The sequence below is a fragment of the Lepus europaeus genome, chromosome 9, assembly GCF_033115175.1.
Source record: "Lepus europaeus isolate LE1 chromosome 9, mLepTim1.pri, whole genome shotgun sequence".
Taxonomy (NCBI): domain Eukaryota; kingdom Metazoa; phylum Chordata; class Mammalia; order Lagomorpha; family Leporidae; genus Lepus; species Lepus europaeus.
Genome location: NC_084835.1, coordinates 21,911,478 through 21,923,769, shown reverse-complemented (window position 1 = coordinate 21,923,769; position 12,292 = coordinate 21,911,478). Strand labels below are relative to the sequence as shown.

Below are 12,292 nucleotides of genomic sequence, written 5' to 3'. Positions count from 1 at the left end.
ATTTTAAAAAATACTTTATTTATTTATTTGAAAGTTGGAGTTACAAACACTGAGAGGGAGAGACAGAGATAAAGGTCTTCCATCTGCTGGTTCATTCCTCAGATGGCCTCAATGGCCGGAGCTGAGCCAATCTTAAGCCAGGAGCCAGGCAGGAGCTTCTTCCAGGTCTCTAGTGCTGGTGCAGGAGCCCAAGTGCTTGGGCCATCTTCTACTGCTTTCTCATAGCAGAGAGCTGGATCAGAAAAGGATCAGCTGGGACTAGAACTGGCATCCATATGAGATGCTGGCATCACAGGTGGAGGATTAACCTACTGAGCCACAGTGTTGGTCCCCTTATTTCTATTTTTCCACAAACTTTTTGAAGTGCCTTCATATAACTCTGTCAGATTCATCTATCTGGTGATTGGCCCAAAGATCTGGTCTCCAGAATGAGATTTTGAGGTTTGTGTTTTTGAAGCCCAGTATCAACTATGCCAGCATGAGTTACTGAGCTATGACAGCCTGATGTTGAAATAATACATAGCAAGATATAATAGAAATTTATGTGTTTATATAGTTGGTATCTTTGACATTTGGAATAAATGTGTTATCAGGAGGTGACTTTTTCATACTACAACCACATATTAATCGTAAAAAACCAAATTTTTTTAAAGGAAATACAGTAATGTAAATTTTTTAGAAAATTTGTTTATTTATTTGAGAGGCAGAGACAGAATCTTCCATCTGCTAGTTCACTCCCCAAATGGCCGCAGTGCCTGGAGCTGGGTTGATATGAAGCCAGGAGCCTGGAACTTCTTCTGGATCTCCCATGTGGGTGCAGGGGTCCAAAGACTTGGGTCATCATCAACTGCTTTCCCAGGCACCTAAGCAGGGAACTGGATCAGAGGTGGAGCAGCTGGTACTTTAACTGGTGCCCGTATTGGATGCTGGCATTGCAGGCAGTGACTTTACCTGAATGCCTCAGTGCCAGCTCCTCAAGTTTATTCTTGAAGATTTATTTGTTTGAAAGACAGAATGATGGGGAGAAACAGAGATCTTCCATCGGCTGGTTCACTCCCCCAGTAGCTGTAACATCTTGGGTTGGTGAAACCAAAGCCAGGAGGACAAGTACTTGGACCATTATCTGCTGCCTCCCAGAAGCATTAAGCAGGAAACTAGATAGGAAGCATGGAGTAGTGAAACTAAAGTAAGCACTCTGATATGGAATGGACATAGCCCAAGTTGCAGCTTAACCTCTGTGTCACAGTACTTGCCCCAAAACCTCAATTTTAATGGAGATCATGTGAATTATGGTGGTCTTACGACATTAATGAGCAACCTATTCTTATTTATTTATTTATTTATTTACTTATTTTGGACAGGCAGAGTGGATAGTGAGAGAGAAAGAGACAGAGAGAAAGGTCTTCCTTTTTGCCGTTGGTTCACCCTCCAACGGCCGCTGCGGCCGGCGCATCTCGCTGATCCGAAGCCAGGAGCCAGGTGCTTCTCCTGGTCTCCCATGTGGGTGCAGGGCCCAAGGACTTGGGCCATCCTCCACTGCACTCCCGGGCCATAGCAGAGAGCTGGCCTGGAAGAAGGGCAACTGGGATAGAATCCGGTGCCCCGACTGGGACTAGAACCCAGTATGCCGGCGCCACAAGGTGGAGGATTAGCCTGTTAAGCCATGGCGCCGGCCGCAACCTATTCTTATAAAATTGCACTAAATCACATCTCAAAAAATTGAGTGCTTAGATTACATTTGTAAGACTTTATAACATGAAATATATATGAAGTACAAATTTATCTCTACAACATGCTACTCTTAGTTTTTTCTTGCTATCTACATTGAAATGTGTTTCTATTTAATATGTTCCTAGTTGGATTAATATGTTTCTAGTTGGGTTTATATTTCAGAAATTCGCTTTTGTGTAGTATCAAGTTACTTGGAGGTTGGAATCCAGTGTCCTACAGACTTTACCCTAGCATACAGTTTTAACAGGCATATATATTTCACAGATGTGTACAGCTTGCATTATTCTAGTTGGATTGCAAATTTGTTCCTCCTTTTTGGTTTACATAAAACTAATTAGTACTTTCTATTAAAAGCTTGAGGATCTATTTTATTTTTATTTATTGTTAAAGATTTATTTTTTTACCTGAAAGGTAGTTTCAGAGAGAGAGAGAGATTGATTGATCGCCCTTTTATCCACTGATTCACTCTCCAAATAGCTGCAATGGTTGGGCCTGGGCCAGGCCGAAGCCAGGAGCCAGGAACCTCATCCAAGTTTGCCACGTGGGTGACAGGGGCCCAAGCCACTTGGGTCATTGTCTACTGCTTTCCCAGCACGTTAATAGGGTGCTGGATAGGAAGTGGGACAGCCTGGACTCGAATAGGCCCCCACATAGGTTAATGGCATTGTAGAAGGCAGCTTATTAACCCGCTGCTCCACAGTATCACCACCAGCCCCTTTTTAAACATTTATTTATCTGATCAGCTTTACTGCTACTATCAACATTTTTACTGACTTATGATGGAATATTAGCTGGATAAACATCAGGTATTAAAAAGTGTTTTTGGCCGGCGCCGTGGCTTAACAGGCTAATCCTCCACCTTGCGGCGCCGGCACACCAGGTTCTAGTCCTGGTTGGGGCGCTGGATTCTATCCCGGTTGCCCCGCTTCCAGGCCAGCTCTCTGCTATGGCCCGGGAAGGCAGTGGAGGATGGCCCAAGTGCTTGGGCCCTGCACCCGCATGGGAGACCAGGAGAAGCACCTGGCTCCTGGCTTCGGATCAGCGAGATGCGCTGGCCGCAGTGGCCATTGGAGGGTGAACCAACGGCAAAAAGGAAGACCTTTCTCTCTGTCTCTCTCTCTCACTATCCACTCTGCCTGTCAAAAAAAAAAAAAAGAAAAAGTGTTTTTGTTAGGCCAGCGCCATGGCTCAACAGGGTAATCCTCTGCCTAGCGGCGCTGGCACACCAGATTCTAGTCCTGGTCGGGGTGCCGGATTCTATCCCGGTTGCCCCTCTTCCAGGCCAGCTCTCTGCTGTGGCCCAGGAGTGCAGTGGAGGATGGCCCAAGTGCTTGGGCCCTGCACCCCATGGGAGACTAGGAGAAGTACCTGGCTACTGCCTTCGGATCAGTGCGGTGCGGCGGCCATTTGGAGGGTGAACCAGCGGTGCAAAGGAAGACCCTTCTCTCTGTCTCTCTCTCATTGTCCACTCTGCCTGTCAAAAAAAAAAAAAAAAAAAATTGTTCAACTTACATAAATAAAAAATGTTTTTAAAAAAAGTGTTTTTGTTAAACCAGTTCACAGATTTTAAGACAGTACTTAAGTGAAAGATAAGAGTTTTTGTTTTTATAAAATCTTTTATGTTGCATAGATTTCCTGTCTTATATCAAAATCTATAGGTGAGTGTTTTTATTTTCCTCTCTTGCTTTGTGATATTATTCTGATAATTCTGTCTTAATAGTTAACATTGGGTCTGGTTTATTACCTATGTAGATTAACTTGTCCCAGGATAACTAATCAATTATTTAATTTTATTATTTTCTTCTCCTGTTTCCTGTGTCCTCTCAAAAATTACTCATTGAGAAACTAGATTGCTACATTAGCCAGTTTAGACCAGTCTTCTTAGAATAGGTTTTTAGTAGTTGAGAAATAATTGCACAGTACAGATTTCAGTCTTAGCCATAGTACCTACTTGAGAAATTTCATCTTCTTTCCCCAGAAACCTTTTATTTTAGGCATACAAACTTTATGCATTTCATAAATACAACTTTAGGAACATAGTGATTCTTCACACCTTACCCACCCTCAACTCACACTCCATCCCTTCCACTTCCTCCCTCTCCTATTCCTATTCTTATTTTTTACTAAAATATATTTGCAATTAACTTTATACACAAAAGGTTAACTCTATACTAAGTGAGGAGTTCAACAAATAGTATTTAAAAAAAAAAAATTCCTCTACAGTCAAGACGAGCGCTGTTCAAAAGTTGTCGCATCTCAAAGTACCAATGTCACTCCTACAGATTGCCTTGTAATTAAGTTCATATACATTTATAATAGTCACATCTTCCTGTTAAATTAATCCATTAATCATCACATAATGCCCTTCTTTGTCTCTTTTAATAGTTTTTGTGTTAAAGTCTGTTTTGTGTGATACTAGGATGGCTACACCAGCTCTTTTTCTGTTTCTGTTAGCATAGTATGTCTTTTCCCATCCTTTCACTTTCAGTCTGCATGTATCTTTGTTGAGATGTGTTTGTAGATGGGATTTGTTTTTTAATCCATTCAGCCAGTCTGTATCTTTTAACTGGAGAGTTGAAGCCATTTACATTTAAGGTGACTATTGATAAGTAATGACTTTGCCCTGCCATTTTCCCATAAATATTCCTATTGTTTACTTTGGATTTCCTTTGTATTTTTACTGGGAGATTTTCTGCCTTCACCTTTTTTCACAGTGATGACCATGTTTCTGTGTGTAGCACATCCTTAAGCATCTTTTCTAAGGTTGAACAAATTTCTTTGCATTACTTGTTTGTTATGGAAGGTCTTTATTTCACCTTCAATCATGAATGAGAGCTTCGCAAGGTACAGTATTCTGGGTTGACAGTTTTTTTCCTTCCTTAAGACTGGAATATATTTTGCCATTCCTTGCCGGCACTGCAACTCACTAGGCTAATCCTCCACCTTGCGGCGCCGGCACACCGGGTTCTAGTTCCGGTCGCGGCGCCGGATTCTGTCCCAGTTGCCAATCTTCCAGGCCAGCTCTCTGCTGTGGCCAGGGAGTGCAGTGGAGGATGGCCCAAGTGCTTGGGCCCTGCACCCGCATGGGATACCAGGAGAAGCACCTGGCTCCTGGCTTCAGATCAGCACAGTGCGCCAGCCACAGTGCGCCAGCCATGGCAACCATTGGAGGGTGAACCAACGGCAAAGGAAGACCTTTCTATCTCTCTCTCTCTCTCTCACTGTCCACTCTGCCTGTCAAAAAATTTAAAAAAAAAAAAAATTTTTTGCCATTCTCTCCTAGCTTGTAAGTTTTCTGATGAGAAGTCAGCTGTGAGTATAATTGGAGATTCTCTGAAAGTATTCTGGCATTTCTCTCATGCACATTTTAGAATCTTTTCTTTGTTTTACAATGAGTAGTGGTGAAGATCTTTTCTGGTCATGTCTGTTAGGAGTTCTATGTGTTTCGTTTTGGTTTTTTTTTTTTTTTTTGGGACAGGCAGAGTTAGAGAGAGAGGTCTTCCTTCCGTTGGTTCACCCCTCAATGGCCGCTACGGCTGATGCTGCGCTGATCTGAAGCCAGGAGCCAGGTGCTTCCTCCTGGTCTCCCATGCAGGCGTAGGGCCCAAGCACTTGGGCCATCCTCCACTGCCTTCCTGGGCCACAGCAGAGAGTTGGACAGGAAGAGGAGTGACCGGGACAGAATCTGGCGCCCCAACCAGGACTAGAACCCGGGGTAATGGCGCCGCAGGTGGAGGATTAGCCTGGTGAGCCACGGCGCTGGCCTCTATGTGCTTCTTGTACTTGGATGTCCCTTTCTTTCTCCAGATTAGGGAAGTTTTTGGTAATTATTTCACTAAAAAGGCCTTCTAATTAATTTTCTCTTACTATTCCTTCAGGAACTACTAAGACCTGTATGTTGGGTCATTTGATAGTATCCCATAAATCTCCAACACTTTTTTTTAAAGCTTAATTTTATTTATTAATTTGAAAGAGCTAGAGAGGTCTTCCATCTGCTGGTTCACTCCCTAAATGGCTGCAACAAAAACTAAGAAGCTAAAAACTAGTTTAAAATTTGATCATCTTCTTACTTTCTCTACTATGAATCAATCCCTTTGACCTTTTCTGTTGAGAACAGCCTGTAAATTATTACTAGTTGATAGCAAAAAGGGTTCCTGAAAACATCAGCATGGAGCTGTTTCTTCATATAAAAAGAAAAACTTTTCTCTTTGAAGCAAAGGATATTTTACACCTTTATATTCAGACCTACACACTCAAAGATTAAAAATTTATGGGTTTATCTTCCAGTAAGATTGTGGTCAGCTTGGAAGTGGATTACTGCTTTATTAGAACTAGAGAAGTATAAGTTATTAATTTCTTGATTTTTATCTTCTAGAGTTATGCCCAGCCAAGTCTTCAGTACATCCAGGGACAACAGATTTTCACAGCTCACCCGCAAGGAGTTGTGGTACAGCCAGCTGCAGCTGTGACTGCAATAGTTGCACCCGGGCAGCCTCAGCCCTTACAGCCAGTAAGAAGTATTTCAGTTATTAATTCTCATTGACTGTCTACTTTGTCTTTTGTTTTGATTTGGTTTTTATTTTTGTTGTTTTCACTCTGTTCTTTTTTTTTTTTTTTTTTTAAGCTTACATGCTCAATGTTTTTACCTGAGCATCCTGAGTGCATGTGCTCAACCATTCTGTCAAATTTTTTTAGTTCTGTTGCTTTTGTGGCTGTTTATTGAAATGCGCTTTGCTCCTAGGATCCTTTTTGTTATTTACCTTGAATGCCGTTGTACTTTGATAGTTTTTTTTTTAAGATTTAGTTATTTAAAAGTCAAATTACAGAGAGATCTTCCATCTACTGGTTCACTCCGTAAATGGCCACAACGGTCAGGTCTGGGCTGGGTTGAAATCAGGAGTTTCATCTGGGTCTCCCAAGTTCTACAGGGCCCTAGGCACTTGAGCCATCTTCAGCTGCTTTCCCAAGTGCATTAGCAGAGAGCTGGATTGGAAGTGGAGCCCGTGGGACTTAACTGAAACCCATATGGGGCAGCATTGCAAGGATAGCTTAACCCACTATGCTACAATGCCAGCCACTATAAAATTTTTAATTCATTTTCTAGACTAGCTATCCACTAGTATTTACTGAGTACTATACTATAGTAGATATCATAGGTTAGAGGTATTGAATTAAATGATATCCTCACTGTACATGTTATACAAAGTATATAATATGGAGATAATCTGTTGCTGTTCTATAACAAATGTAGAAGCATATAATGAAATCTTGATGAAGTGTTGTTTTTGGGTAAAATAGGAAATAAGAGGCTGGTATGAGAAGCAACTGGAAGACTAAGTAGGAGAGTAACATGATCAGATTAACAATTAGAATATTGGGGCCAGCACTGTGACATAGAGGGTTAAGCCTCTACCTGCAGTGCCAGGATCCCATATAGGTGCTAGTTCTAGTCCTGGCTGTTCCACTTCCAATCCAGCTCCCTGCTACACAAGAGACCTGGAAGAAGCTCCTGGTTCTTGGCTTCTACCTGGCCCAGCCCCAGCCATTGTTGCCATTTGAGAAGTGAACCAGTTAATGGAAGACTGACTCCCTCTCTCTCTCTCCTTCTCTACTTATTTTTAATTTGGAAGAAAAGTGCTATTATCAAAAAAGTTCTAAGAAAAAAAAATTAGTCTTTTACATATATGAGGAATTGTCAAACTATGGTCTGTGGACCAAAATCTAACCTACTGCCTCCTTCTGTAAAGACAGTTACGATAAGAGACCAGTCTAAATTATTCATTTGCTGGCCTGTTACAGGAGATTTTCCTGTGACCCCTGTATTAGATGAAGCCATTACAAATTTTAAAAACTCATTTTAAGTTTTCTCCAGAAGCATCTTGCAGATTAAAAAGGAACAAATGTCTAAAATCTGACATATATTTAAGATGTGATTCTGTAAATCTAGTAGCTATCAAGAATAGTGGAAAGCCAATTTTATTTGAAAGGCAGAGTTAGAGAGGGAGAGACGGAACAAGATTTTGCATCTGCTGGTTCACTCCCTAAATGGCCACAGTGGCTGGGGGCGGGCTTGTCCAAAGCCAGGAGCTTCTTCGGGTCTCCAACCTGGTTGCAGGGACCCAAGCACTTGGGCTATCCTCTGCCACTTTCCTAGGCACATTAACAGGAGGCTAGATCGGAAGTGGAGCAACTGGGACATGAACCGGCACCCATATGGGTGCCAGCATTGCAGGTGGAGGCTTATCCTTCTTTTTACACCACAGAGCCAGCCCAACATACTCAACTCTTGTTCTTCTAATGTTTTTCACTAAAGTAAACTTACTCTTTGACAGGTATGGTTTACTATTGAATTCTTAAACTAAATTTGTGGTATATGACTAAATTTTATGATAATCTAAGAGTATTATAACATTCCCAAAGAATTGTCTTATATTGATTATTGTGTACATTTTGGGTTGTGCATGTAAATACTATGATGAAAATCATGTGGTTTATTAGGGATATACTGTAATATGTCTTTAAAAGCATGGGAAACCGCCAGCGCTGCGGCTCAGTAGGCTAATCCTCCGCCTTGCGGTACTGGCACACCCAGGTTCTAGTCCCAGTTGGGGTGCTGGATTCTGTCCCGGTTGCCCCTCTTCCAGGCCAGCTCTCTGCTATGGCCCGGGAGTGCAGTGGAGGATGGCCCAAGTGCTTGGGCCCTGCACCCCATGGGAGACCAGGATAAGCACCTGTCTCCTGCCTTCAAATCAGCGGGATGCGCCGGCCGCAGCCATTGGAGGGTGAACCAACGGAAAAAGGAAGACCTTTCTCTCTCCTTTCTCTCTCTCTCTCTCTCTCTCTCTCTCTCTCTCTCACTGTCCACTCTGCCTGTCAAAAAAAAAAAAAAAAAAGGGAAAATAATGTTTAGCAAAAATGAGCCAACAGTCTATCAACTTGCAGTGTTGATATAATTATAGCTTAGTGAAATAATTCATTGAACGTTGCTTTGAGATTTTAAAATATGATAAAGCTCTTGGGTGAGTATAGTAAGTTATCTTCTTTTGTTCAAATTTAAAAGCCCTTGAGGCAGATGTTTGTGGCCATTAACATCTGTTTAGGATACCCAAGTTCCTTATTGATGTCCTGGCTCCACTTCCAATTCTAGCTTCCTGATAATGTGCCTCCTCAGAGCCATCAGATGATAGCTTAAGTACACGAGAGAGCCTGATTGAGTTCCTGACTCGCAGCTTCAGCCTGTCCTAGCCCTGAGTGTTGGAAACATTTGGGGAGTGAACCAATGGATGGAAAATTTCTCTGTTTTTCTGCCTTTCAAGTAAATAAAAATAAATTAATAAAAATTTTTGGTAAAGTCTTCACTAAGTGCATGATACATTGCATAAGATATTTAATGGTACAAACTATCAAGTGAAGCACAAAATAGAATAATTTGTGCATTTTTCCCTAACTTGATTTTTTTGAGATAACATTTTTTAAATTTACATTGTAATCAAAGACTTAATAGCTCCATTAAATAAAGAGTTCAACAAAAAGCAAAAAGACCATAGTCTAGAAGGAAAATAGGCAAGGGCTACAAATAGTAATTAAATGAAAAGATGTTCAACTTTACCCATAAAGGTAAATTTGAAAATAGTCACAAAATCATTTAACTATACTAATATATAATTCCTTTTCTTCTTCTTCTTCTTACTAGTATATAATTCTTATTGATTTGTTTGACAAGCATTTAAAACAAAGTTTGACAAAACACGTATTTGCAGCAAAACTGATAGACACAGGCATTTCTTTTTTTTTTTTAAAGATTTATTTATTTATTTGAAAGTCAGAGTTACGCAGAGAGAGAGAGAGAGAGAGAGAGAGAGTCTTCCATCTGATGGTTCACCCCCCAATTGGCTGCAACGGCCGAAGCTGTGCCGATCTGAAGCCAGGAGCTTCTTCCGGGTCTCCCACGCGGGTGTAGGGGCCCAAGGAGTTGGGTCATCTTCCATTGCTTTCCCAGGCCATAGTAGAGACCAGGATCAGAAGTGGAGCAGCTGGGTCTTGAACTGGCGCCCATATGGAATTCTGGTGCTTCAGGCCAGGACGTTAGCCCGCTGCGCCACAGTGCTAGCCCCAGGCATTTCTTTCAAAAATATTTTCTTATTGTTTAATGGATGCATTGATCCATTTTTGTTGTAGCATGTCCATAGCCTCATGATAAACTACTCTTAAGTAGTGGTTCGAGCAAGCTGTGAGAGGGAAGTAGGGTGAGCGGAGGATGGGGAGAGGATGATGAGACTGCTGACAGATCCTAGAACAGTATACAGAATGTGTGCCTGCTTATAAATAATTTATCAAATGGTTAAAAGTAAAGGCATAAATCACAGAAATTAATTTTCTCAGTTATGGTGATTGGGAGTCCATGAACAAGGTGTCAGCAGGGTTGGTTTCTTCTGAGGGTTCTTTCCTTGCCTTGCAGAAGGCTGTCTTCTTAATGTGTCCTCACAGGGTCTTTGCTATGTGAGCTTCATGGGTCTTGCTTTGTCTCTTTCCTTTGTATGGATACCAGTCTTACTGGATTAGGTTCCCTCATTTATGTCCTCATTTAACCTTAATTACTTCTTTAAAGGTCTCATCTTCAGATATAATCACAGTGGGGTTAGGGCTTCAATATGAATGTTGAAGAGACACTATTCAGACCATTGATTTTGAGGTTTTAATGTTTTCCAAAATCTTTTAAAAAAGAAAATTGTTTATTAAATTATTTATTTATTTGAAAGGCAGAGCATCAGACAGAGCTTCCATCCACTGGTTCACCCCCAAATGACTGCAGTAACCAAAGTTGTACTGGGCTGCAGTCAAGCGGAAGCCAGGAGCCAGGAACTCTATCCTGGTCTCTTGCATTGATGGCAGGAACCCAAGTACTTCGGCCATCTTCTTCTGTGTAGTAGCCAGGATTCAAGGAGAAGCAACAACTTAATCCACTGGCTTCTCAATTTTCTGGTAGATCTCTAAAATTATACATATATAGAGATAGTGTCTTTAATAATTTCCCAGATTGTATCCTTTTTAAAAAAGGAGATTCACATTTTTGCACATTGCTTAAGAGTAGACTATTTTGTCCTATCCAGCCAGATAAAGATGTCATTGATCAAAAACATGTGTTTTCTTTGTAGCCTGAAATGGTTGTGACAAATAATCTCCTGGATCTGCCACCTCCCTCTCCTCCCAAACCAAAAACCATTGTTTTACCTCCCAACTGGAAGACAGCCCGAGATCCAGAAGGGAAAATTTATTACTACCATGTGATCACAAGGTAAGAAGGGCCTTGTGGGCATCCCCAGCTCTGCTTTCACTTGGTCAGAGAAATGGTCACTGTAGTGGAGCTTTACACTTAGACTTTTTTTTCATTGGCTTTCCACTATTCTTGATAATCACTGGATTTCTGGAATCAGATTTTAAATATGTCAGATTTTAGATGTTGATAAATCTGCAAGATGCTTCTGAAGAAAACTTAAGAGTTTTTAAATTCATAATGCCATCATCTAATATAGGGGTTACAAGAAACTTTTCTTGTAACAGACCAGCAAATGAATAATTTAGACTGCTCTCTTATCATAACTATATTTGCAGAAAGTTACTAGTTTGACAATTCCTGGTATATATGAAAGACTGATTTTTTTCCTTAGGACTCTTGGTAATAGCACTTTTTTTCCAGATTAAAAATAAGTAGTTAGTTGTGACAAAAATTGTTTATGCTTATTGTTTAAAACAAATACAATAGGAGAGTATTAAAGAAGTGTAAATACCAGAAACTCTACTACCCATAAATAATTAATTTAACATTTTTTGTGTATCTTTTTCAACAGATAGCTTTAGGTGACTATATGTGCTTCTCTGTGTGTGTTGTACACTCATCACTATAATCTTTTTTTAAAGATTTATTTATTTGGGCCGGCGCCGCGGCTCACTAGGCTAATCCTCCGCCTTGCGGCGCCGGCACACCAGGTTCTAGTCCCGGTCGGGGCACCGATCCTGTCCCGGTTGCCCCTCTTCCAGGCCAGCTCTCTGCTGTGGCCCGGGAGTGCAGTGGAGGATGGCCCAAGTGCTTGGGCCCTGCACCCCATGGGAGACCAGGAGAAGCACCTGGCTCCTGCCATCGGATCAGCGCGGTGCGCCGGCCGCAGCGCGCTACCGCGGCGGCCATTAGAGGGTGAACCAACGGCAAAGGAAGACCTTTCTCTCTATCTCTCTCTCTCACTGTCCACTCTGCCTGTCAAAAAAATTAAAAAAAAAAAAAAAAAAAGATTTATTTATTTGAAAAGTGGAGTTAGAGACACACAGAAGCAGAGAAAGAGAGGTCTTCCATCCACTGGTTCACTCCCCAAATGGCTGCAGCGGCTGGAGCTAGGCCAATCTGAGGGCAGGTGCCAGGAGCTTCTTCCAGGTCTCACGTGGGTGCAGGGTCCCGAGCACTTGAGTCGTCTTCTACTGTTTTCCCAGGCCATAGCAGAGAGCTGAATCAGGAAGTACAGCAGCCAGGAATCAAACCAGTGCCAATATAGGATGCAGCACTGCAGGC

At 41.7% G+C, this 12,292-nt stretch overlaps 1 protein-coding gene across 4 annotated transcripts in view; it reads left to right on the top strand.

The window, feature by feature from the left end:
• The window catches only part of SETD2 (SET domain containing 2, histone lysine methyltransferase), a 118,662-nt gene that overhangs the window by 88,812 nt on the left and 17,558 nt on the right, over positions 1–12,292 (top strand). For all 4 annotated transcript variants that reach the window (XM_062200726.1, XM_062200725.1, XM_062200727.1 and 1 more), the window contains 2 exons: positions 6,107–6,241; positions 10,887–11,026. In XM_062200726.1, coding sequence (XP_062056710.1) covers positions 6,107–6,241; positions 10,887–11,026 — 275 coding nt within the window. The remainder of the gene's footprint in view (positions 1–6,106; positions 6,242–10,886; positions 11,027–12,292) is intronic.